The 27,497-nt window shown below is 44.3% G+C and overlaps 1 protein-coding gene across 3 annotated transcripts in view; it reads left to right on the top strand.

Moving 5' to 3' along the window:
* The window catches only part of LOC138294190 (putative ferric-chelate reductase 1), a 173,259-nt gene that overhangs the window by 65,167 nt on the left and 80,595 nt on the right, over window positions 1–27,497 (top strand). For all 3 annotated transcript variants that reach the window (XM_069233352.1, XM_069233353.1, XM_069233354.1), the window contains exon 3: window positions 13,297–13,430. In XM_069233352.1, the coding sequence (XP_069089453.1) occupies window positions 13,297–13,430 (134 nt within the window). The remainder of the gene's footprint in view (window positions 1–13,296; window positions 13,431–27,497) is intronic.

The following is a 27,497-nucleotide window of genomic DNA, read 5'->3' on the forward strand; positions in this document are numbered from 1 at the left end:
AGGATCCAGGACTGAGGTGGTACCACTTGGCAGGGTAGACTCACAGATGGCAGAGTCCAGGTGCAAGAGCAGGCTGGTTGGAAGTTTTTTGTGTCCCTGAGACTTCAGAAAACAGGAAGCCAGTCAGCTGACCCTTGAAGTCACTCTGAGTTCTGAGTTGTAGAGATGCAGGTCCAGTCCTTCTCACTCCCAAGCAAGAGGGTAGCAGGCATAGGTCAGCACAGCAAAGCAGGAGTCTAGCAAAGTAGCAGTCCAGCACAGTGGCAGTCCTTTTAGCAGCACAGCAGTCCTTCTTCCCGGCAGAGTATCCAAAGGTCCAGAAGTGTACTGAAGTGGTGGTATCTGAGGTCCAGTATTTATACTTTAGTGCCATTGTTCTGGAAAGTGGGTGAATCTTCTAGAGACATTCCTTTAAAGTGCACAGATGCCCTGTCTCCCTTATCCTGGCTCCAATCTGACTGGAGTGACAAGGCAGGGTTGTTAAGCCTAATTGTGTATTGACAGGACAAGTCTATTCAGGTGTAAGTGGGGCAGTGGTAAGCTCCGCCCCCATCAAGCCAGTTAATGGCCCATTAACACTCAGTCACACCTAATCTCCCGCTGTGTGTATCTGTCTGAAGGGAATGCTCAAGGCCCAGCTGTCTCCTATCCCAGACGTGTATTGAAGGCAGGCAGCAAGCATAAAGGAGTAAAAGCAAGAAAAATGCCAACTATCTAAAAGTGGGATTTTTAAAATTGTAAAGATAAATTCCTCCTTACCATTAAAGAGTATTTATCATTACAATTCCACATGTCTACCTCTATCCAATCAGGAATTACACTTAATAAATGCATTAAAGAATCCCCATTTTTATCATATGAGACGGGTAGGCCTTACAGTAGTGAAAATCACATTTGGGAGTTCTTCACTACCAGGAAATGTCAAACTAAAAAGTATATGTCCTCCCTTTTACTTACACAGCACCCTGCCCTATGAACTAATTACGGCCTACCATAGGGGTGTCTTAAGTGTAATAAAATACTTTAATAAAAGGGGAGATTAAGGCTTGGCAAGGGGTTTCAAAAGCCAAGTCGACATGGAAGTGAAACGTCACATACAGACTCTGCAGTGGCAGGCCAAAAAAGTGTTTAAAGGGCCACTTAAGTGGGTGGTACAACCACTGCTGCAGGCCCACTAGTAGCATTTAATTTACAAGCCCTGGACACTTATAGTGCACTTTACTTGGGACTTATAAGTGAATGAAACATGACAATTGAGAATACATCAGTGTTACCATGTTTTAGAATACATAGCACCTGCACTTTAGCACTAGTTAGCAATGGTGAAGTACACAGAATCCTGAAGCCAGCAAAAGTGGTCAGAAAAACAGGAGGTCAGAAGGCAAAAGGTCAGGGGAACACACACCAAGGATGCCAGGTCCAACACACATTTTACATTGAGGGAACTACTTTTTTGTTTTACTTTAAGCACTCCATGGGAGTGTATATGTTTTCTTGTTCTCTCTCCTTCACCCATTGGTGTGATGCTTCCCCCTTTACATTCCCACCCATTTCACTCTCTGTGTTGCTCCCTCACTGCCCAGCTAATCTGGTGCTTTTCCCACTCCTCCCTGACCTGCTTGTTTTTTTTTTTATAATCCTCTTGTTGCCCCACCTCCCTTTCTTTTTCACTGTAACGACTCTTCAGTGAAATTTACTTGCTCCCCTTACAGTTCTGCCCTCTGTTGTTGCCCCAAGCCCCCCCTAGTCCTGTTATGTTTTAAACTTTCAATTTGCTTTGAGGGCGCACCTTTCTGTAGAGGTGATTACACACATCTTTTATGTTTTTTTTTTATTCAGCACTTCAAGATACGTATCCACCAAAATAAGTTCATAAAAATGACTGCCACATCATGATGCATGAGTGTGCACATCGCATCACATGGCTGCCACATTGTCTGACCATATAGTTATCGCTGCTGTCTGAAAAACTGTAGTACTTCCTCAGACAACAACCCCTCTTCTCCTCCCTGTGTCATGAAGCTTACATGCAGCTGCGTCACTACATAGAAGCCATTTTGGCAATAAGCATGTTTTTTCTTTTTGCTGATTCAAACAGGTTTGTTACCGCTTTTCAAAGACGAGACCTATTAGCTTTGCCAATGCTCATAACTATATGTTTGGCTACTGCACAACATGCACAATATATGAACACCAGAGTGAAAGGTAGCACAGCACCCACAGCCTCGTAATAAGAAGCCGCACCACTTTTCACAGCAGATCTGATGGAGCACACAGACTTTGACATGCCCCTTAACCAACACAATTGCTGTAGTACCAGTGCTCAAATCAAATAACTCTGGACAGGACTGTAAAAAATTTAGGACAAAGGGGCAAAATTCAGGTCAAAGGGTTAAAATTCAGAACAAAAACTCAGGACAAAAGGTCAGTTTTACAGGCACATCCAAGGAGAGGCCATACCTCACTACTTTATCAGTGCATTTATTTACTATTTTCTACATAGCACTATTTACTCACTATATGATTGCCACTAGGAATGCTACATTCAGGTGACACATTGTGTCCTTGTTCAATACTAAATTAATGGCCTTGAGTACGGTGTCAAGTTCATTACCCCTATCCAGACATACCTAAACTTTATTGGAGAGGAAGCAACAGCAAGATATGATTATGTTTCTAAACATTTTAAAACCTATGGAAAACAATTCGGGACACATTAAGGTAAGTGACCATCTGCTAGTTTAGGTAAGTTGAAAAAAAAGTCTTGCTCACCTCAACCTCCAGTCAATGTTAAACCAAAAAAAAACGTATGAGGCAGAGCAGATAGTGTGGGCAACAGTCTCACACCTAATATCAGAATGTGAGGTACCACAACTTGTCTGTTGTATCACAGCACTACTGTATGCTTCTGGAACTCTACATTTATCTCTAAACTGGAAGCACAAACCACCAGACAAATAGATTTAAAGAGCAGGATGAAATCGAGGTCAGATGGGAGATCCACAGCAACTGTTTCAAAGGGTTGTTGCTAAGAACCAGACAAATAAGTAAATGAAGAACAAGGTGGGACAATTCCTAAAATCAGACAAGATGGGTCCACCATGAGTATGAGTAAGTATTGTGTATGTGGGGATTTGTCTCAGCAGAGAGGAGAGAAACAGAAGAGGTCCTGTCAGAAGTTGAACAAGCAGCACCCACCCACCCCAGCAAACTCTACTGGTACAATGGTCAATTAATAAATCAACAGGATTTATAATGCGTGGCTAATCACCCATGAGGGTATCCAGGCATTTGAGGGCCTTGCTACTTCAATTGTGTTCAGTTGAACAGCCAGGTCTTGAGTCCTTTCTGGAATTCTAGAAGGGAGGATAAGGCCTGGATGGGAAAGTGGAGATTGTTCCAGGATTTTGCCGTGAGGTAGGAGAAGGGGTGTCATCCACTATTGCTTTGGCAGATGCAAGGAGTGTGTGCGAGGAAGAAGGTGTAGGAGCACAGAGGGTTGGTGGAAGTTCAGATGGTGGTTCATGTAAACTGGTCCCTGGTTGTGTAGGGCTTTGTATGTGTGGAAGCACATCTTGAATTGGCACCTCTTCTGAATGGGGAGCCATTGGAATTTCTTGAGATGAGAGGTGATGTGGGTCCATTTGGGGAGGTCAAGGATGAGTCTGGCCACCAAATTCTGTATGATATGCAGTCTCTTCAGGAGGTGAGTGGTGATTCCGACGTAGAGTACATTGCCGTAGTCCAGCCGGCTGGTTACTAGGGCTTGAGTGATGGTTCATCTTATGTTGACGGGTGCTTAGTTAAAGATTTTGTGAAGCCTGTGGAGAGTGAGGAAGCAGGCGGAAGAGACTGCATTGATCTGGCTTTTCATGGTGAGGTTGCTGTCCAGGATAATGCCACGGTTGGGGGCTTGGTCTGTCAGAATGGCTGAGGGTCCCAGTTCAAAGGGCCACCAGGATTAGTTCCATGGAGAGGTGTTGTTCCTGAAGATCAGCACTTCAGTTTTGTCAGTGCTGGATTTTAGACAGTTGCTTTTCATCCATTCGGCAACGCTTGTTCATGCATCTGTGGACGTTGGCCCTTGTGGTGGAGGGGTCTTTTTATAGAGAGGATGAGCTGGGTGTCATCTGCATAGGATATGATGCTTAGTCCATGGGTTCTTATGATGTTGGCCTAGGGGGTCATGTAGGTGTTGAACAGAGTGGGGCTGAAGGATGCTATAGATGATGTTCTTGGGCTCTGAGGTATACGGTGGTAGGCGGATTCTCTGGTTACTTCTGGTGAGGAAGGTGTCAATCCATTTGAGTTCATCTTCTCAGATTCCGATGTGATGAGGCCTCTTGATAATAGTGTAGTGGGATACTGTGTCAAATGCTGCTGAGCGGTCAAGGACAATCAGCGTGGCCATTTCTCCCTGATTCAGGAAGGTACTGATGTCGTCAGTGGCAGCGATCAGGGCAGTTTCAGTGCTGTGGTTGGTGCAGAATCCAGATTGGGAGGTGTCCAAAGATTGTTGTTCAATAGGTCTTGTTAACATTTAAGTCCATCTCCTGACTGATTTCATCGAACGCTATGTATTTAACATCATTTCATACGTGGGTGACATTCTTATTATCACTTTTTACCAAAAAAGCCATAACACCGCCTCCTGACTGTGCTTGTGCCTTTCAGAAGTAGCCAGCTGAATGGAAAATAACTGTTTAAATTTAAACTCTGAAAAGTCTGAGGAACTGACTTTGGGCAATTATCCCATTATTTGGTCTGCCGCCTGGTGGTCTAACAGTTTAGGTCCGCTACCCTCTCCCAAATCAAAAGTAAAAGATCTTGGTATCTGGGTTGACCAAAAACTTCAGAACCAAATCAATTCATTAGTTGGGAAATGTTTTGGAATATTGAAAATCCTGAAGAAAATTTGAGGTTTTCTGCCAGTGTAAGCTCAGAAAAGTTTAGTCCAAGCGTTAATTACCACAAGGTTGGTCTACTGTAATATTCTGTTTCTCTGTTTTCCCAATTGCGACTTAGTAGACATCAACATGTTCAAAACTCTGCAGCACTTTTGAAACGTGTCTCCATCGGAAGAGGTATGAGTAAACTCCACTGGCTCCCAGCTAGGTAAAGATTTAAGTTTGAAGCTCTCTGCTACTATTAGAAGTCATTTTTCAACACTGGCCCATGTTGTCTCCAGTGTTTGGTTAAACCTTGTGTTCCAGTTAGACACCTGGGATCATCTGAAGCCAAGCTGGCCATTGTCTCTAAATGTAAAAAAGTCAGAATCAGAGGCAGTTCCTTTAGCTACTCGGCACCAAAGATCTGGAACTCTCTGCATCCGTCTATTCGACAGGGTCTATCAGAAGCTTCTTTTAGGAAACAATTAAAAACAGGGTCCTTTATTTCTGGTTTTTATTATTTTGAGAACATTTTAGGTGTGTCTGCCTCACAGGAACCGAGTCTTAGCACCAGGCCACTTCATCTTAAGTAGCTGTACAAATGATATTATTATTATTAATATTATTATTATTATTAGTAGTAGTATTATTATTATTGTTATTTGTATACAGAGAAGAATAAGCAGGCCTGTGAAAATATTTATTGCACAGACTTGGGATATTTTGGTGGAGGTCTTTAACGACTACACCTATGATGATACTCTCCCCTCCATAAACCACCCCAACGCAAACACTCTTGGTTTCCATGTACTAATTGCTCTTGCCACATCTAGGCAACTACACAAGTCATTGGTCAAGGGGCGCCTGTTTCTGACACACTGTCATGATTTTCCCACTAGAACACTTTCTTCTAATCACCACAGGGTTCATTGCTCTGCTTTCCTAGCCTGATAGTGAAAGCAGTGACAACTGGATAGGGGAGTGGGGCGAGGCAGTTTATTATGCGTCAGTTTGTTACACAGAAACATTTAAAAACTGTATGCTAACTCTTCATAAATAGCCCAGCACTATTCTTCTGTAAGTTTGTGATGTGATGTGTTGCTCATCCCATTTCGCCCCTCACCCTTTCTCCTCCACAAGAGAATCTGAACTGAAATTGCCCCCATCTGTAAATCTCTCGAGTAGCTGTCCCCAAGCCAAAACTTCAGCTGTCGTCCCCTCATCTGTGGGTACTAACCGCACATGTTATTCCTTTCCTCCCCCATTCCATCAGATCCTTTATCCATGGCTGGAAGTGACTATTTAATTGTGCACTATACACAGTAAAATATAGGCTACCACTAAATGTACATATACATTTAGGCTAAAGATAACAAGTGCTTCTAAATTATAGATTTCAGTAATATGCAGATTTTATCTAGTGCAAACACTTTTGTATATCTGTCCATTAAAAGCACGCACTCCACAGCTCAGCTTGGATCACCCTCTCAAAAAGAAAATATCTTGTCATCAGGAAACTTCAAGTGACTCGTCAATTAACGATGCTCAAGCAGTCTTTACATTTGGTTAACGAGTTGCACACTTTTGCGTTTCTTTGGGGAAGCAGACACCCTTACATGGCTTATTTATTATTAGCTGTCTGGCCCTCCCTCCGAAATGGAGCACAGAAGACTCCCTCCCTTTCAGTTCAGCTGGGGAATCTCAATTTAGGCATTAACTTTTGTTCTGAAGCTAAACTTACGGACAAATGCCATCCCATAAGGCACCAATCACGAACAATGGACACTAGTGCTAATTTATGGACAGTACAAATTACAGATGGGCGGTCACCCTAAACTCATAGCCTTGCTGCTTTTCTTCTTCCTCTCAAGAAAGGGCCTTGTGACTCATTTTTAGTCAATTATTTTTGCAAATAATATTTTGCTACTAATCTCTCATATTGTGATATATGTTAGCACGATATGGCAAACAACAACTTGTAGTCAATACATTTTAGACCTCACATGTGGTGCAACCTATGGCACCTCAGTAATTTTTTGTCATTCAGTGGCTTTACTTCCCTAACTGTTTTCCACCACTCCCTTTTCCAAGCCTTACACAGATTTATTGTACCAATAGACCGTGTAGACATATTGGCTTACCCAGTCACTCTCTACTTCTGGCATCCTGGAGACAATTCCTCTTTTGTCCACTTTATTTTCCTTAGTCCCCGTGATGTCCCTGAAATCTCTCTCTATTTTTATAAAATTGTATTTATTGCATTTTTAAATATAAAACAGTGCAACAACTGACAGCATCACTTCCATCTCAACCCTGATAAAGGTTACATCTATATCACCTTTCACCTTATGAGGAGTTACCACTGAAACCTCTGGTTCAATATGTCTATTATGAATCCTGTCCATGTGTTTCATAGTACTCTACCCACCTCCCCCGAATACATTCATGGTTCTTTTGGCAACCTTGTTAGCGGCACACTTGTTTTTTCTAGTATCTGACAGCACTCCAAACCAAGTCTTCACTTTGAATGTGGGGGATCTATTTCAGCCTGCCCTCTCTCCCTGGTCTGGGCTTTGTCTCTTTTGGCCATTATGACCCCGAACCCAACAAACATCTTCATGTATTTGCTACTGATCACCTTGTCTAGGATATTCAACAAGGTCATATGAGCTGTTACTTTAATTGAAGTCTCGATTACTTCCGACAGTGTCCTGGTCATTCTATGTCAGTATATTGTCAGTGTCAAATAGTCCCATATAGAATGTAGGACATCTCAGTATACTGTCATGGTCAAATAGTCCCATACAGAGTGTAGGAAATCCCTACAACCACTCAGCACCTCAAACAAGTAGGTAAGGTATTTTTACTGTTCACCACAGCCTCTACATTGTGTAGTAGGTGCAGGTGTGAGCATTTAAATTGGAGAAGTCTGTAGCACATTGATAGCACTATATCCCTCCAAACCATTAAGGTGGTCTGCCACTCTTTTTCACCCATTGGACAACGTAGACCATATCATTGCCTATCAAATAGACTGGAGAGCCCGGAAAGAGCCTAGTGTGTGGATAACCGAGCTTTTATATATTCATACTATTTTCTTATCAGGAAAAGGGGTCCATAGAAACCTTCTCCTCTAATTGGCTGAATTGAGGAATGTCATCTACCCCACCACCCCCCTGGCACTCACTCAGGGGTGTGTCAAAGCTACAGAACGAGATATTCAATACAATAAAATCCTCCTGAAGCTCCAGGAAGGCTCTGACAGCACTACCTACAACCATATCCCTCATTTTAAAGACCCCAAGGAGGTCCCAGCCACTGAAACTTTCTAGAGCAGTCACCTGTGGCATAATCACTCCAACCCACAGAGAAGTGTTGTAAGCCGGCCACCCCTGGGATTGTGAATCACGTCACTGATTAATGCTAAAGGCACTACTCAATAGTAAGTGAGGAAGTCAGCCATCCCACCTCCTCGGACAAGAGAGGTAACAGTAGCCAACCACCAGTTGGGGAGAGATGGCCCCCATTAACCAGAATTCTAGCTATTGAGTACAGTTGTCATGTGGAAGTCGAAAATATCGTGTCCATTTGCAGAAGATCTGACAAGGCAAACATGTAGTTCTAGTCCAGCCTGCCAAGGATCTTATCAAAATCTCCCTGAAGAATTGCCAACTGGGCCTCCATTCTCCAAGCCTTCACGAGTGCACAATGAAAATGCGGTCTGGTTGATTGATACAGTAGAAAGACACCGGCAGCTAGAATCGTGGAGAGCACCTTGACTTCAATTTTCAGAAGGGGAAAGGGCTGATAAAATTCAAATCTCTCATGTGGCCAGCCCTCCTTTAGGATTAAATTGATAATCACTTTCCTCAGATCCCTGGGTAAAATCCCTTGGTTCATGGATGTTTTAAAAAAGATCCAACATGTTGGGGATCATCTAGGACACGTTGGATTCAAAAAGTTCTATTGGTAAGCCATTGGGAACTGGCACCTTTCAAAACTGAACTTCTCCAATGACAACTATGATTTTGTCTCGTGTAATGCCACCATTAGGGGATTCTCTCGCAGCATGGGTGAATTGTGATATTACTTATAGATTTCTCCCGAATCTGGCAATTTATTTATCTACAATGGCAAATTCGGCAAATTCTGCAGCTATCAGTGATTGGTCTGTAATCTTTTGCATGTCTCCGGTTTGGTTATGTGGTATGGTACTATATTGCTACTCCCTTTTCTTGAACAAGTAGGACAGATTCCCTGCGTTATCCCTTTGGCCATAAAATCTGCCCTGTGAGTACAGGCAAGTATACTAGGCCTCCATCAACTGTAGCAGGGACAGACGCTGCTTAGCAGTGTCCGTTTCATAACTGAAAATACCTGTTGCCATTTTCCTGTACCCCTCCTATAATGCAATGATTTGGATTTCGTCTTTCTGCAGCACCTCCTTTTTACTCTTTTTATATTTAGCAATGAAACTCATTGCCTAAACAAAATAACCAATTTAAAAGCCTCCCCAGTGTCCTGGGTGAAATTACCGCCCCAACAATAGTTTGATAATACCACTTGATTTCTCTTTTAAGAGATTTGTTGAATGGATCTTCCCTCAGCCACCAGGCAATTAGTCACCACAAACTAGGCCATCTTAGGGTCCCACGATCAAATCTTACACTCACTGGGACATAATCACAAAACCTGCTTGCATGAATACAAATCTTTTGGGAGTCTGTCTGAGTGTCAGGATAAAGTCAAGTCTTTGAAATGATCCACTAGAGCCAGAAAAGAAAGTATTTCTGATCTCTCTGCCATGTTGCCTCTTCCACACATTGCAGAGGCCACGAGCCTCCAAGAAGTAGGACAAATTGCTACGTCCCTATACATTTGTACCCCTCTAGGAGTATCTATCTATATATTTGTCTATTACCCAAATGAGGTCCCACCCATATATGACCTGTCCTTGTGGGGCATCCAGCAAGATCACACCACAAAGAGGTAAAAAGTCTATAGGCTGCAGTGGTGGAGTGTACTGAGGCAGATCAGCACTGACCCATTATCTGGCCAAGTCACCATTAGGAATCTATCCAACTTGTCCTCCCACATCCTCTGAATGTCATAGGGAAATTGTTTCCTGAAACGTATTGCTATTCCCCTCGATCCACGAGTAAATCCTGCATGTAACACACTACCAAAGCCATAGCAACCCAGGAAACCATATTTTCCCTGTCACAATTTACCTGCCAAATGAGTCTCCTGGAGCATAATGTTATCCAGTCCATATAGACTTAGTCCCTCATGAACTTGTTGAGAAGCCCATTGACATTCCAGGAGTGGAGGTGTATGTCTTTGGTGATCTTGTCCTACGATACTACTCACATACTGGTATGTAGTTTGTGTTCCTAAAGAACATTTCATGTATGATGCATCCCGGTCCAAACTGAAACCATCAACAATCCAAACCATCAACAAACCAACTAACCAACCGCTCCTCACAATTCAAACCACAAGGCATCAGACAAAGAACTTCTGGAAAGCTTACGCAAATATTCAACCCTCAAATTTGATTGGTTTGAAACACCATCGACTATACTGTTGATCTCAATTTGTACCCAAAAAAATACATTTGTAACTAGACAGATGAATCTTCTCTACATAAGGAACTTATGTACCACATGTACGAGTGAAGTATCACAGAAAGTGGTTTGGAAAATAATGCTTTGGAGAGGGTCACAGAACGACTTGCCTAAAAAATAGTCATTATTCAGTTCATAAATTGCGACTGTCTCTGTGTGGCTAACTTTACTGGGATGTGGCCTCCAAAGGAGAGCAGACCAAAGCCGTGTGAATGTATTCGCAATGGAAAAACTACAATAAAACAAAAGTATTCCATTTTGAAAAACGTCGTTAGAACCACTGCCTACTCCCTGTGAAGTTAACACAATGATTTACCTTTCGATGTTTTGCGCCACTGATAGGATAGGATACTAACACAGAATTTGAAAGTCACGCCCATACACATCCCTTGCAAATTACTAATTGGTATCCATTACAAAACAAGTTTAAAAATACAGAAAACTCTGGTTTTGTAAATTGGGGTGTTTGTGGCTATTAAAAACATTATTACATCTGGATTATGATTCTTAGAAACTTAAGCTAATTTTATGGTATGCACGTTTCAATCACTCCATGTTTTACAGACTGGTGATTACATAGAATTTACAATATAATTTACAATTTTGGCAAACCCTTGACTTTTGTTTATAAGTGTATTTGTTTCTCGTTTAATTCATTGGCTATACAGTATGGTACCCATTTATGTTATCAAGTATCTTCAATGGAACACTTGCCTACAATAATATGTTCATTTTAGTAAGTGAAATATTTATTCTCTTAAAAGATTAAAAGAATTAATCATAAAAGTACAACAATACAGAATTCATCACAAACATAAATACGAACAAGAGATCTTTAAGAAGCAATAAAATAATAAAAAAATTAAAATGTATACTTCTGCTACAACGGACAGCGCATTTTAAAAAGGAACCTACAGCCACACAGCAGGCGTGCATAATCGAAAACTGCACACTTTCAAAATAGATACAAGACAAAGCCTAGTGTAATTTACATAAAATTTACAAAACAAAAAACAGATTTTTGGGGAAAATACATGCCCCCCCTCAACACTTACCGAAGGCAAAACAAAGCAAACTCTGTATAATACTGAATCTGTTTCTTGGCGCAATGCCTGCTCCCAATTTTCAAGTGTATGCAGAAGATAAGGCTTAATCCCAGTAGTAGTTTTAGAAAAATATACTGCCTTTTGTAAGGCTTTGTAAATTCTCCCACACCCCTCATCCGCCTTCTGTCATCAAGGAAATCATGCTTCAGCCAAGAGATGTCAGACTTAGTTACACTGTTGGGGTCATTAAAAAGCGAGGGTCTGCCTGCCCAAACGACAAAAACATAATTTAACATATGAGAGACATGAGATGCGCATACCCATGTCACAATTTATACAGCCATGATCACCTGCAGGTTTAATGTGGCCTCGGGGTTATTCGAAAAGGACAACCAGAGCCACAAAGGAGCAAGTTTGATAAGGTTGTCAATGTACCTTTGACCCAATTCCTCACAACAAAGAGGGGACAACAGGGAGGCTGGGATAGAATTCTACAACAACAACAAAACTGTTCTTCTATTTGAATACAAGTTGTCGTTGCATAGCCCCAAACTCCAGCACTGTAGATAACAGCAGGAACACATTGTGTGTTCTAGAAAGACTGGTATAGGCTTACCTCCCACCAAAGGAAACAGGTTAAAAAGAGCAACAATTGACAGTGAATATTTAAGAAGACAGGGGCTTTATCATGAATACAGTCCACTGTCCCCGTTTGCACCATGCTGCACCTTTCAAAAGGTGAGTGGGGTGCCAACAGGGACTGTATTACAAAGAATGCCTTGCCCCCAGGGCGAACTCGCACTTCCTCCAAGGCAGAACATTCAAGTGAAACACGGAGAAGCTGTTTAAAAGCTGTTGTGTGTTTCACAGTACAGGCATCAACCCGCCTGCACTTTCAGTAGGGGAGAGAGATTCCCTTGCAGGCTGGTGCAGTGACTGCACCCGTCTGCACGGGGGTGTCAAGGGGATCCATAGGACCCTATTTCTCCCCTAAAGAGGGCTTCCCTTATACATGTCCTTCCAATGCGCATCCTAAAGGCATGTTTGCGTCTGCGCCTGCGTCCATTATATGGCACAGTCTCAGAGGCAAAGTTATTCCCTCATTTGCCTGGAGACATGCCCCCGTGAAAATTAGAGAGCACCCTCTAATGATAGCGCTGGCGCAACATGTGTGTCAGCGCTATCAGTATTACAGAAAGGGATGCACAATCGTCTGCTCCCCCCTCTGAAGTACCATGGTGCCCCAGGGCCTCACAAAGCAGGTGCACAAGCCCGTTTCACTTCCAGACACAATGTACATTATGGCCTTAGATGGTTATATTAGAATGCCAGGCTCCATTTGAATCCAACTAAACCCCCAAATATGGACAGCCAGTCACAACGGTTAGTGTATTGGAATTAAAATGGTGTGAATTAAAATGAATCAATCACGGATTGTGACTCCTGGCACCACACACCATGATGTGAGGCCAGTATAACTAATCTCCGTCTCGAGGTACAACACAAAAGTGCATCAGACTCCTAGGTGTGTGAGCTAACCGCACAGCGTCATTGGCTTGCAACAAAGCTGGGACGTGCTGCTGTCCATTCTGTGCGACATCCTGTCCACACTGAATCAAGTTTTAGTTAAGATCATTTACGGTCAAGTTTTGTCATAATGATTACTGGCTCAAAACCTGTGGTGCTCCTTTATCATTTCAGAAGATTTTCCTCCAAATGCTCTTTTTATTTCAGTGAAAATTGTCAGCAGCAGCATTCCCATTGAAGGATTTCTTCTACAAGCACGCACAGCTGCAAATGGCAAGAGCCCACTTGGATCTTTTGAGATCACGGGGGAGAATATGCAGACGCTCAACTGCACCACAGCGGTAAGCTAAGATGACTCACAACTCTGTGTATGTTTAGCATGGATGCCACATATGGGTGCCAAGGCTTAAAAGCAACCTCCCCTGGCTTGTCCTCCAACAACCCTTGTACTACCCTTGCTCTCCCTTGTCTCAGTCAAATGAAGACAGCCACAGAAACAGAAAGTAAAGCGGATTCATACCCTAACTCTTCTTTAACCTTTCAGGAGCAAACATTAAATTGTTTAGAATCTAGGAGTGGGACAATGGACCAGAGCTTTGAGGTCATTAGGGTTCAACTGGTGTTACCTACTGAGGGCCATATTTGTAGGCCCCTAGCACCACAAGAGCGTCACCTTTAGTGATGCTCCTGTGGCGCTAAGCACAGCGCCAGATGTACAAGGTGACGTTGAGCCACTGTTTGTGGTTAAATGCCACCTTGTAAATACAGCCCCTTCCCACACAGCACTGTGCATGGAAGGGGCGTGCAGTGGGTGTTGCTGTGGGCGTGCAACATCCCCACATTTTGACACTGCCTCAGATTTATGAAATCTCGCAAACCTGAGGCAGTACCAAAATCTAACGCCACTCCCAGGGTTGGCGTTAGCAAGGTGCAACAAGGAGGAATACTTTTATTTCTCCTCGTTTTTTGCTTTTTCTATGCGTGCTGCATTCTGCATATAGGAATTTGTACAGTAAAGTGAATAGTAAGTGTAGTAAAAGGAATTATGATTATGGTAAGAAAGTAGATAGGACTGGGTACAGAAAAATCCCCAAACACTGGATGGTTCACAGTATACGACTCACAACTCACCACATTCTTGGACCTTGGAAGACAACATCTGATGGAAGAAATCTCAGGTGGAAAGTAAAAAAGAGGCACCTCAGAAGCCCGCAGCATGTGGAAGGACACTGGGGCCAGCCACTGACCGCCAAGCTCCAAAAAACAGCTGAAGAAGAGAGGAAGTACAACCTAATGATGTGAGAATTCCTCCTGACCAATGAGAAGCAAAGAAAGGAGACTGGCTCCAGCCAGCCAAAGGTAAGTAATGGGAACGCTGTGGGTGGTTGTATGCCTGTGGGTGCACCGTAAGTCCCTTTTAAGATTTTTTTCAAAGACAAAAGATTTTGCCAAAGCGCAAGTGCTGTGCCTGCGAAACCTAAAAAATGGATGGGTTGAGAGATGGAGGACATGTGGAAAAACAGAGAGAAGGAAGGATGATCAGCTGGAAGGAAAAAAGGATGGATAGATGTAAAACAGAAAGAAGAATCGAGAGATAGAAGGAATAAAAATTAAATATTGCATCCCTCTCTCCATCCAAATTGTGCTAGACGCGATCGCATCACTCGGTCACTCAGTACTATTTTGGATGTGGTTCAATGGGGGGAGGATTTGCTGCCTACTCCCTATCTGTCTACAACCCTTTGCCTTCATCCTTTTGAGAGAGTGTAGCTTATATAATCAATAGTATGAAATGTTTATGAACTAATGCATAATAATGCTGCATAGAAAATGTATTAATGTATTTTGCTAAATGCGTGCTTGAAACGTGCCCACGGGGAGTGCCCGCCAATGTATACGGGGACTAATGAAACTGACTAATAATGATGAAATGTCATAATAAAATATGGTTTTACACTAATATTAAAAGGGTTATATGCTTAAGTTCTGCTAATAAATCGTTAAGGCCTTAGTTAGCATGAGTCGAGGCCTAGCTGCCTGGTTTTCATATTAAATGTGTTTTTCTAACGTGCAGTGTGCTGATTTGCTGAAGGACATGAATTCTTGTTTTTCTAAAGCTAGAGGATGAATGTAACTGTAGTAGATCCGTTCTCATGAAATTCGACTTGCTTAAAGAAACATTTTAGCTGAATGCAACAGTGTAGACTACTCGCAGGTACAAGGTCGCCTGAACCGGTACAGACAATGGAGCCACTGACTGAAGATGTGCAAAGGACCACGAGAGTATGAAATCATACCGGACATTCTACAGGCTGAAGATGTCAATCTTAAGGACCAATAAACTACGTGAAAACTGTTATGGGGTGACAAATTTGATGAGGTAATTGGAAACCTTTTGGATGGAGATAGTGGGGTGCAACCCCTCATCCAATGGGAAATTAGGGGACTGTGCAACAGAAAAGGGATAAAAAACCTATGACACGAGGAGCCACTCAGATTAGTTAGGGAAATGCTATTGCTATGATCCAGACACTTTGTCACTCTGTTTAGTGACTTGCTAATTTGGTTCTTAAAACCATCCTTGCCTTATATTGCCTGTTTATACTTTACCTCCTTATGAGGGAAGTACCTCTTACCTTGCCTTACCGAGCTCTTGCTGAATTCCTGACTGATGGCGAATCAACTGATGTCCTGAGGACGAAGACTGAATCTGAATGCTGACCCAATACGGAGGGTAACTATATGACAATGAAATTGTGATTGTCTGTTTGCTTTTCCTTTCTAGGTACCAACTGCTTCTTTTGACAGATACCATAGTTAGAGGTTTTCTAAATTAATGTTGCTAAATTGTTTTGCATGAAGCCCAACATGCCAATGCTAATTCGAGGTTAGTTGAGGGGTTCACCAAACGGATGCAAATAGACAAATGACTGAATCTATGATTTGTTGAAGAAGTGTGCTAATGATACTCTGCTAAGTATAACATATGATGGCGTTGTGTTATGTTCTAATAATTGTGATTCTTGCTTTGATTAAGTCTTATTCCAGTTGCCAAATTATGACAATGTTGATGAGCTTTTTGCTATTAAAATTAATAAACTTGCTATTAGAATTGTAATCAATAGGGAATAAATATCACAAAATCTTACTAAACTGGTGTGGTTATTCATGACTGAAAGGTCATGGTGGTTTCTGAGTTTTATTAATGTCTTTGACTAATGTGAATTGCCTTATTATGGTAAATATTGATGACGTTATTGACATATTGATTGACATTGTTGAGTCCCAGAGTGTATAAATTAGTCATGAAGGGACGCGCTATCAGTTCTGGTAGCAGAGTACGGTTTGGCCCTTTGGGGGCCCTAGGATGAAGAACCATTGTTTAAAATTGTTTTTTCTGAGATAATGCAAATTGGAGCTATGATGTGTTTCTAAATTCCCCATGACTTTCCCGGAATCTCGGAGCCTGCTTAAGTGAGTTGGGTATGTTCTCGGCGTTTTAGCATGTGTGGTGTAGAATTTGCGCTTGCTCAGCTTATGCATATTGCAGGTGAAGTGTGTGTGTTTAGCCCAGGTAATTTTGTATTAGTAGGAGTGGGTGTACGCCGCAGTATGAGAGTAGGGAAGTCGGCGAACTTCATGTGAACTTTGTGCTAAAAAATTATCCACGTGGTTGTTGGTGATGTACGGACCCGTCGTGGTCTAAGACTCCGGAGTATATTGATAAGTGTAGGAGACACTTGGTTTATGTTGTAATTTGTGCGGTTTAATAGGTCAATCGGGCGTGGTTGACAAGTCGAGTTTGAGACAAAATTGTGTGAATGAAACATTCGATGGAGATTTGGCAAGTTCTAAAGTGCACTAGAACGAACCACTGACAAGTCGAGAGTAGGATTTGCGGGTCGAATTCTGCTTGCGAGTGCGGGAGCTGAGAAGGAGAGAGTAGCGGCCGAGGCTTCAAGTGAAACCTCTGTAAAGTTCTGAAGCAATTGTGTTACCCTTCCTGCAGTAAACTGGCAAATTTGTTTTTTTTGTTGTTAAAGGTGCTCACAATATATTGCATTAGTTTTATGTGAGGAGGACAAGCCACAAGACTTTGTCAGCCGTAGTGTGTGTGAGTGTGACGTCAGTTGAGTCGCGCTGGGATAGGTCAGCTGCCATATCGTTGCCAATTACTGTTGGTCCACCAGTACCGCTGTATGCGCAGGGTAAGCCTGGTGTATGTTATCAGGGAGTAATGACCCAGGAGGGGATAAGAGGAGGGTCTACCGGAAACCTGCAGGGAATAACACAGGGTGGACAGTCAGCCGAAAGATCTAGATCCTAATTAGACTTTAGTCCAATTGGGGTTCCTTTGGAGACGATGAGGCAAGCAAGGTTAGGAACGCTAACCCCACAGATAATGAGTACAAATATGACACAGACACCATTGGTGCAGTCTCGAAATGTCTTGTTGCAAGGATTAACAGCGCAACAATTGAATCAGTGGTTAGACAAGCTAAATACACCGCAAACTACTACAGTGACTGCAGAGAGGTCAGAGAGAGACGAATAACTGAATTTTGTGAGACTGGGTGTAGAAGCCACAGAACTAGTAGAAGGGACAATGGTAGTGAACAGATTAGAGTCATACACAGAGGCAGAGTTTAGGTATCTGTGCCCCAAAATAACCAAAGACGTGAGCAAAGTGCACCAGAGGTTGGCGAACCTGGGAGATAAATACGACATAGACATAGAAAATACTAAGCACCTGAAGAGGAGCTATAGGTTAGACTTTGAGCCTAAAGACTTTGAACACATGAGATCTGCCGGAATGAAGGCACATCCTAAAGAGATACTGCAGAGTGCTCAAATATGGGGAGCATTCGAGAAGTGGGAAGGCAGATGGGCGAAGAAGAGAGATAAAGAGAAAGGTGATGGTCCGGAGCCGAAACAGGCAAAAGCAGCACCAGACACGGGGACAATAAAGATGTTACCAATGAGAGAAACAGCTAGAGGAGTTTTAGTCCATGTACCGTGGTCTAGAGGTGACATTCTGTCATTTACAAGTAATTATCCCAGGTTGAGGGAGAAGCCGATAGAGTGGTACCAGCAGATGGACAGGTTTGTGAAGCTTGCGAAATGTCTCTGGGAAGACTTGAATACCCTGTTTGAGATCATAGTTCCACCTGACTTATGGCTTGAGTGCAAGAGAGGTGTGGATTGGCCGTCAGAGGAGCTGGCAAGGGATAAGGTTACTGGAGCACCATCGAAAGAGGTGATGAGGTATTATCATAAAGTGATTGAGTTTCTGAAGCAGAAAGTGTCGCCGATTGTGACCGATTGGCAGAAAATCGATCAAACTTCTCAGGAAGCCAAAGAGTCGATACATGCCTACTATGAGAGGTTATTAAAGGCGTTCAAACACTATAATGGCACTGAGACCATAGAACCGAAAGATATGAATCATCTTGTGTTCAGGTTTGTTGAAGGGTTGAGACCAGAAATTAGCCAGATGATTAGGAATCATTTGATCTGTTGGCAAACGAAGCCGATTGATGAGGCATTGCAGTATGCGAAATACTGTAGTGACGAGATTGAGCTGAAGCAGAGAAAGTTGAAGGAGAAAGTGATGCTGATGCAGATTAAGGCAGCGCAAGCAGGGATGCAGGGAAATGGAATACAGCAGATGGTACAGCAGCAACCGCAGGTAAATGGAATGTTTCAGGCAAAACCAAGAGGAAGAGGTCGAGGAGGTTTTGTGAATAGGGGTCCAGATGTGAGTACTGTTGTGGTTCAAAATGATGTGCAGGGGATTAAGATGGTGTCGCCATGTCACGCGTGCGGGGGCGTGGGGCACTGGAAGCGGGAATGTCCAGTGGTGGTGCAGGATGGTGTTGTTCAACAAAGCAATGATGTCAGTACATTTCAAAATGTGAGGGGACCAAAAATGAGGGGTCAAAGTCAGAACTTCCAGAATAGCCTGGTTCAGATGCAGGGGTTACAGCCCATACAGCAGACACAAATGCTGCGTGTTCAATCAGCACAAGTGCAACAAGTTCAACAGCAGATTCCCATGGTACCTAGCCAGCAAATGCAGATACCATTAGCTCCGATGGGACAGCAACAGGTGATGCTTCCTCAACAGGTCACAGGTCAAGCAACGAGTCAAAATAACACAGTACAGCAGTTCCCATTATGTGGTGAGGATGGAATAAACAATGAATGATCGGATGATTGTTCAGACAGCGAGGAGTGCAGGCTTGCAGCTTCCCTAGAGGTAGATCAGAGGGGTCCCTATGTAGAGGGAAAGGTAATGGGTCATAAGGTATCGTTCCTAGTTGATACAGGAGCTACATGCTCTACAGTAAGAAGTGCAGAGGTTCCAAAATTGCCACTTTCGGGGCGTACCATAAGGGTGGTAGGAGTAGCAAATCAGTTCCTGACAAATCCGATTACAGATCCGGTCCAAGTTGAGATTGGGAACTTCCAGGGATTACATAAATTTGTAGTCTGTGATTCGAGTCCCGTATCCCTACTGGGAAGAGACTTAGGCCCTCATTCCAACCCTGGCGGTCTCTGACCGCTAGGGCGGAGGGCAACGGAAGCACCGCCAACAGGCTGGCGGTGCTTCCAGGGCTATTCTGACCGCGGCGGTAAAGCCGCGGTCAGAAAAGGGGATCCGGCGGTTTCCCGCCGGATTACCCCTGGCCCAGAGAATCCTCCATGGCGGCGCTGCTTGCAGAGCCGCCATGGGGATTCCGACCCCCTTCCCGCCAGCCTGTTTCTGGCGGTTTACACTGCCAGAACCAGGATGGCGGGAAGGGGTGTCGTGGGGCCCCTGGGGGCCCCTGCACTGCCCATGACACTGGCATGGGCAGTGCAGGGGCCCCCTAACTGGGCCCCATAAAGATTTTCACTGTCTGCTTTGCAGACAGTGAAAATCGCGACGGGTGCCACTGCACCCGTCGCACCCCTGCAACTCCGCCGGCTCCATTCGGAGCCGGCTTCCTTGTTGCAGGGTCTTTCCCGCTGGGCCGGCGGGCGCCCTTTTGGCGGTCGCGTGCCGGCCCAGCGGGAAAGTCGAAATGACCCCCGCGGTCTTTTGACCGCGGAGCGGTCTTTCGACGGGGGAACTTTGGCGGGCGGCCTCCGCCGCCCCCCAAAGTTGGAATGACCCCCTTACTGTGCAAGACGAGGTGTTCGATTACCTGTTCCAATGAGGCAATTGAAGTGCAGACAAACAGTGATGATGAAGGGGACGATGTTCAGATCTCTGAGCTAGAGACGGAGATGCCAAATGAGAAATACCCTTTGATAACATTATTCCCAATGTTCATTCACAGTGAACAAATTACCATCTGATTTGCAGGGAACAGTGACAGACAAAGTGTGGGACCTGACAGGACAGGAAGTGGGACTAATAAAAGGAGCAGAACTGGTCAAAGTAGAGGTGAAGCCAAATGCAGTGTTTCCTCAAGTACCACAGTACCATATGGCACAAGATGTCCTTCTACAAGTGACGCAGATAATTGCGGACTTTGTGAAGCGGGGGTTCTGAAAGAAGTGATGAGCAGCCCATGTAATTCACCAGTATTGGGTTTGAAAAAGCCTTGTGGGAAGGTCCGAATTGTTCAAGATTTGAGGAAAATAAATAAGATTGTGGTGAAATGTTGCCCCATAGTGCCAAATCCAGCAGTGATTATGTTTCAGGTTACGTGTGATGCAGAATGGTTCACAGTTGTGGACTTGTCTTAAGCATTCTTTTCAGTTCCTCTTCATGAGGATAGCCAGTTTCTCTTCAGTTTCAAATTCCTGGATAAGGTCTACAGTTGGTGCAGAATTCTCCAAGGGTTTTCTGAATCGGCTTCCATCTTCAATCTGATATTGAAAAAGGATTTGGAGTCATTAGAGTTGCCTTTTAGTTCGACTCTAGTGCAGTACATTGATGATTTGTTGATTGCGTCCAGAACAAAAGATGACTGCAGGTATGACACAATTGCCTTGTTAAATCATTTGGGAAAGAATGGACATAAAGTGTCCCCAAAGAAGATACAGTACTGTCAGATGGAGGTGAAATACTTCGGTCACCTGATTGAAAAGGGTTCTAGGAGAATATCCAAGGAAAGAGTGACAGCTTTACTGCAGATTAATCCCCCAACAACGAAGAGAGATGTTAGGATGTTTTTGGGAATGGTGGGCTACTGTTGCCAGTGGATTCCCAATTTCTCGATCATCTCTAAACCTTTGGTGAGGTTGACAGTTAAAGAGATTCAGGATGGCCCGGGTGCTATAACCATGTCCGAGAAAGAGATGAAGGCATTCATGGAACTGAGGGAAAGTATGTGCAGGGCACCAGCTTTAGGTATGCCTGATTACACAAAGCCATTTATACTGTTTTGTCATGAACGTGATGCTTGTACTTTGTCTGTCCTGACGCAGTCCATGGAGGTGCAAACCACCCAGTAGCATATTTTTCAGCTACCTTGGACCCAGTTGCAGCAGCCTTACCAGGTTGTTTGTGTGCAGTTGCAGCAGTTGGTCAAAGCCTCACTCAGTGTGAAGGTATAGTGATGGGACATCCCTTAACAGTAATGGTCCCTCATTCAGTTGAAATCCTGTTGACCCGAACAAAGACGCAGCATATGACAAATGCACGTTTAACTAGATACAAGACAATTATACTGGGGTCACCTAATGTTTCCCTTAAGAGATGTACTGTATTGAACCCGGCAACTTTGCTTCCTATTGAAAATGCAGACATTGATGATGCTGAGGAAGTCGAACATGATTGTCTTGAGGTAACAGATCTGTGCACCAAACCGAGACCTGACATTAAAGATACTCAATTAGAGGAAAATTATTACATTATGTTTGTTGATGGTTCATGCCTGAGAGACGCAGTAGGAGTACTGAGAGCTGGATATGCCGTGTGTACAATCACTGGTATCTTAGGAGCTTCCTGGCTCAAAAGATTGTACTCTGCTCAAGAGGCTGAATTGATTGCTCTTACTAGGGCATGCCACGCAGCTGAAAATCTGAAAGTCACTATCTATACTGACAGCAGATACGGATTCGGAATTGTGCATGATTTTGGCCAACTATGGTCACAGAGGGGTTTCATGACCTCTTCTGGTTCACCAGTGAAAAATGGCAAGAAAATTAAGGATTTGTTGCATGCGAATCAGTTACCTCTTGAAATTCCCGTGGTGAAATGCAATGCTCATGTTAAATCACAAGACTTTGTGTCAATGGGAAATGGATATGCAGATCAAGTCACAAGATTTTGTGCATTGAACTGTATATCGTTTCGAGATCAGTGGGAATTGTTACCTGAAACTGAAAATGAAACATGCCTAGGGTATGCATTAAGAGTGGTTGATACATTAGATGAGTTAAAATCATTGCAGGGACATACTAACAAAGAGGAGAAACTTTCCTGGCAGAGAATGCAATGCGTACAGAGGTCTGATGAATTATGGGTCTCAGAGGAGGGGAAAATGGTTTTGCCAAACAGTCTTTTGTCACAGTTTGCGAGGTTTTACCATGGTCAAGCACATGTTGAGAGAGACGCAATGATCAGTTTGTTCATAATTGATTGGTTCAATCCGAAATTCAGACAAGCTGCAGAGGTTATCTGTCACAGATGCATCATCTGTCAGTAGATGAATGCAGGGAAAGGGACTGTGGTGAATTTGAGCCACATTGGGAGAGCTGGAGGTCCGTTTAGCAGGATGCAGATGGATTTTATTGAGATGCCTGTGTGTGGAGGACTGAGGTAAATGTTGGTGATTGTGTGTATGTTCAGTCACTGGATTGAAGCTTACCCTACACATAAAAATGACAGTCTCACAGTAGCGAAACTGTTGCTTAGGGAACTTGTAAGGAAATGCCTCCTTGGCATGGTTGCCCCCTGACTTTTTGCCTTTGCTGATGCTATGTTTACAATTGAAAGTGTGCTGAGGCCTGCTAACCAGGCCCCAGCACCAGTGTTCTTTCCCTAACCTGTACTTTTGTATCCACAATTGGCAGACCCTGGCATCCAGATAAGTCCCTTGTAACTGGTACTTCTAGTACCAAGGGCCCTGATGCCAAGGAAGGTCTCTAAGGGATGCAGCATGTCTTATGCCACCCTGGAGACCTCTCACTCAGCACAGACACACTGCTTGCCAGCTTGTGTGTGCTAGTGAGGACAAAACGAGTAAGTCGACATGGCACTCCCCTCAGGGTGCCATGCCAGCCTCTCACTGCCTATGCAGTATAGGTAAGACACCCCTCTAGCAGGCCTTACAGCCCTAAGGCAGGGTGCACTATACCATAGGTGAGGGTACCAGTGCATGAGCATGGTACCCCTACAGTGTCTAAACAAAACCTTAGACATTGTAAGTGCAGGGTAGCCATAAGAGTATATGGTCTGGGAGTCTGTCCAACACGAACTCCACAGCACCATAATGGCTACACTGAAAACTGGGAAGTTTGGTATCAAACTTCTCAGAACAATAAATGCACACTGATGCCAGTGTACATTTTATTGTAAAATACACCACAGAGGGCACCTTAGAGGTGCCCCCTGAAACTTAACCGACTGTCTGTGTAGGCTGACTAGTTCCAGCAGCCTGCCACACCAGAGACATGTTGCTGGCCCCATGGGGAGAGTGCCTTTGTCACTCTGAGGCCAGTAACAAAGCCTGCACTGGGTGGAGATGCTAACACCTCCCCCAGGCAGGAGCTGTGACACCTGGCGGTGAGCCTCAAAGGCTCACCCCTTTGTCACAGCCCAGCAGGGCACTCCAGCTTAGTGGAGTTGCCCGCCCCCTCCGGCCACGGCCCCCACTTTTGGCGGCAAGGCTGGAGGGAACAAAGAAAGCAACAAGGAGGAGTCACTGGCCAGTCAGGACAGCCCCTAAGGTGTCCTGAGCTGAGGTGACTCTGACTTTTAGAAATCCTCCATCTTGCAGATGGAGGATTCCCCCAATAGGGTTAGGATTGTGACCCCCTCCCCTTGGGAGGAGGCACAAAGAGGGTGTACCCACCCTCAGGGCTAGTAGCCATTGGCTACTAACCCCCCAGACCTAAACACGCCCTTAAATTTAGTATTTAAGGGCTACCCTGAACCCTAGAAAATTAGATTCCTGCAACTACAAGAAGAAGGACTGCCTAGCTGAAAAACCCCTGCAGAGGAAGACCAGAAGACGACAACTGCCTTGGCTCCAGAAACTCACCGGCCTGTCTCCTGCCTTCCAAAGATCCTGCTCCAGCGACGCCTTCCAAAGGGACCAGCGACCTCGACATCCTCTGAGGACTGCCCCTGCTTCGAAAAGACAAGAAACTCCCGAGGACAGCGGACCTGCTCCAAGAAAGGCTGCAACTTTGTTTCCAGCAGCTTTAAAGAACCCTGCAAGCTCCCCGCAAAAGGCGTGAGACTTGCAACACTGCACCCGGCGACCCCGACTCGGCTGGTGGCGATCCAACACCTCAGGAGGGACCCCAGGACTACTCTAAGACTGTGAGTACAAAAACCTGTCCCCCCTGAGCCCCCACAGCGCCGCCTGCAGAGGGAATCCCGAGGCTTCCCCTGACCGCGACTCTTTGAATCCTAAGTCCCGACACCTGGGAGAGACCCTGCACCCGCAGCCCCCAGGACCGGAAGGACCGGACTTTCACTGGAGGAGTGACCCCCAGGAGTCCCTCTCCCTTGCCCAAGTGGAGGTTTCCCCGAGGAACCCCCCCCTTGCCTGCCTGCAGCGCTGAAGAGATCCCTAGATCTCCCATTGACTTCCATTACAAACCCGACGCTTGTTTCTACACTGCACCCGGCCGCCCCCGCGCTGCTGAGGGTGAAATTTCTGTGTGGACTTGTGTCCCCCCCGGTGCCCTACAAAACCCCCCTGGTCTGCCCTCCGAAGACGCGGGTACTTACCTGCAAGCAGACCGGAACCGGGGCACCCCCCTTCTCTCCATTCTAGCCTATGTGTTTTGGGCACCACTTTGAACTCTGCACCTGACCGGCCCTGAGCTGCTGGTGTGGTGACTTTGGGGTTGCTCTGAACCCCCAACGGTGGGCTACCTTGGACCAAGAACTGAACCCTGTAAGTGTCTTACTTACCTGGTAAACCTAACAAATACTTACCTCCCCTAGGAACTGTGAAAATTGCACTAAGTGTCCACTTTTAAAACAGCTATTTGTCAATAACTTGAAAAGTATACATGCAATTTTGATGATTTGAAGTTCCTAAAGTACTTACCTGCAATACCTTTCGAATGAGATATTACATGTAGAATTTGAACCTGTGGTTCTTAAAATAAACTAAGAAAAGATATTTTTCTATATAAAAACCTATTGGCTGGATTTGTCTCTGAGTGTGTGTACCTCATTTATTGTCTATGTGTATGTACAACAAATGCTTAACACTACTCCTTGGATAAGCCTACTGCTCGACCACACTACCACAAAATAGAGCATTAGTATTATCTATTTTTACCACTATTTTACCTCTAAGGGGAACCCTTGGACTCTGTGCATGCTATTCCTTACTTTGAAATAGCACATACAGAGCCAACTTCCTACATTGGTGGATCAGCGGTGGGGTACAAGACTTTGCATTTGCTGGACTACTCAGCCAATACCTGATCACACGACAAATTCCAAAATTGTCATTAGAAATTGATTTTTGCAATTTGAAAAGTTTTCTAAATTCTTAAAAGACCTGCTAGGGCCTTGTGTTAGATCCTGTTTAGCATTTCTTTTAGAGTTTAAAAGTTTGTAAAAGTTTGAATTAGATTCTAGAACCAGTTTTAGTTTCTTAAAAAGTATTCCAACTTTTAGAAGCATAATGTCTAGCACAGATGTGAATGTGGTGGAACTCGACACCACACCTTACCTCCATCTACAGATGAGAGAGCTAAGGTCACTCTGTAAACTAAAGAAAATAGCAATGGGCCCCAAACCTACCAAAGTACAGCTCCAGGAGCTTTTGGCAGAGTTTGAAAAGGCCAACCCCTCTGAGGATGGCAACTCAGAGGATGAAGATAGTGACTTGGAGGGAAATTCCCCCCCTCCAGTCCTACTTAGGGAGAGCAGGGCTTCTCAAGCCCTGACTCCACAAATAATAGTCAGAGATGCTGGTTCCCTCACAGGAGGGACCAACAACTCTGAAATCACTGAGGATAACTCCAGTGAAGAGGACATCCAGTTAGCCAGGATGGCCAAAAGATTGGCTTTGGAAAGACAGATCCTAGCCATAGAGAGGGAAAGACAAGAGATGGGCCTAGGACCCATCAATGGTGGCAGCAACATAAATAGGGTCAGAGATTCTCCTGACATGTTGAAAATCCCCAAAGGGATTGTAACTAAATATGAAGATGGTGATGACATCACCAAATGGTTCACAGCTTTTGAGAGGGCTTGTGTAACCAGAAAAGTGAACAGATCTCACTGGGGTGCTCTCCTTTGGGAAATGTTCACAGGAAAGTGTAGGGATAGACTCCTCACACTCTCTGGACAAGATGCAGAATCTTATGACCTCATGAAGGGTACCCTGATTGAGGGCTTTGGATTCTCCACTGAGGAGTACAGGATTAGGTTCAGGGGGGCTCAAAAATCCTCGAGCCAGACCTGGGTTGACTTTGTTGACTACTCAGTGAAAACACTAGATGGTTGGATTCAAGGCAGTGGTGTAAATAATTATGATGGGCTGTACAATTTATTTGTGAAAGAACACCTGTTAAGTAATTGTTTCAATGATAAACTGCATCAGCATCTGGTAGACCTAGGACCAATTTCTCCCCAAGAATTGGGAAAGAAGGCGGACCATTGGGTCAAGACAAGGGTGTCCAAGACTTCAACAGGGGGCGACCAAAAGAAAGGGGTCACAAAGACTCCCCAGCAGAAGGGTGATGAGACAACCAAAACTAAAAATAGTAAAGAGTCTTCTACAGGCCCCCAAAAACCTGCACAGGAGGGTGGGCCCAGAGCCTCTTCACAAAACAATGGGTACAAGGGTAAAAACTTTGATCCCAAAAAGGCCTGGTGTCATAGCTGTAAACAGCATGGACACCAAACTGGAGACAAGGCCTGTCCCAAGAAAAGTTCCACTCCAAACTCCAATCCAGGTAACACTGGAATGGCTAGTCTCCAAGTGGGATCAACAGTGTGCCCAGAGCAAATCAGGGTCCACACTGAAGCTACTCTAGTTTCTGAGGGTGGGGTGGATTTAGCCACACTAGCTGTCTGGCCGCCTAACATGCAAAAATACAGACAGCAACTCTTAATTAATGGGACTAGAATAGAGGGCCTGAGGGATACAGGTGCCAGTGTCACCATGGTGACAGAGAAACTGGTTTCCCCTGGCCAATACCTGACTGGAAAAACTTACACAGTCACCAACGCTGACAATCAGAGAAAAGTACATCCCATGGCAATGGTTACT

Source organism: Pleurodeles waltl, chromosome 4_2, assembly GCF_031143425.1.
Source record: "Pleurodeles waltl isolate 20211129_DDA chromosome 4_2, aPleWal1.hap1.20221129, whole genome shotgun sequence".
NCBI lineage: Eukaryota > Metazoa > Chordata > Amphibia > Caudata > Salamandridae > Pleurodeles > Pleurodeles waltl.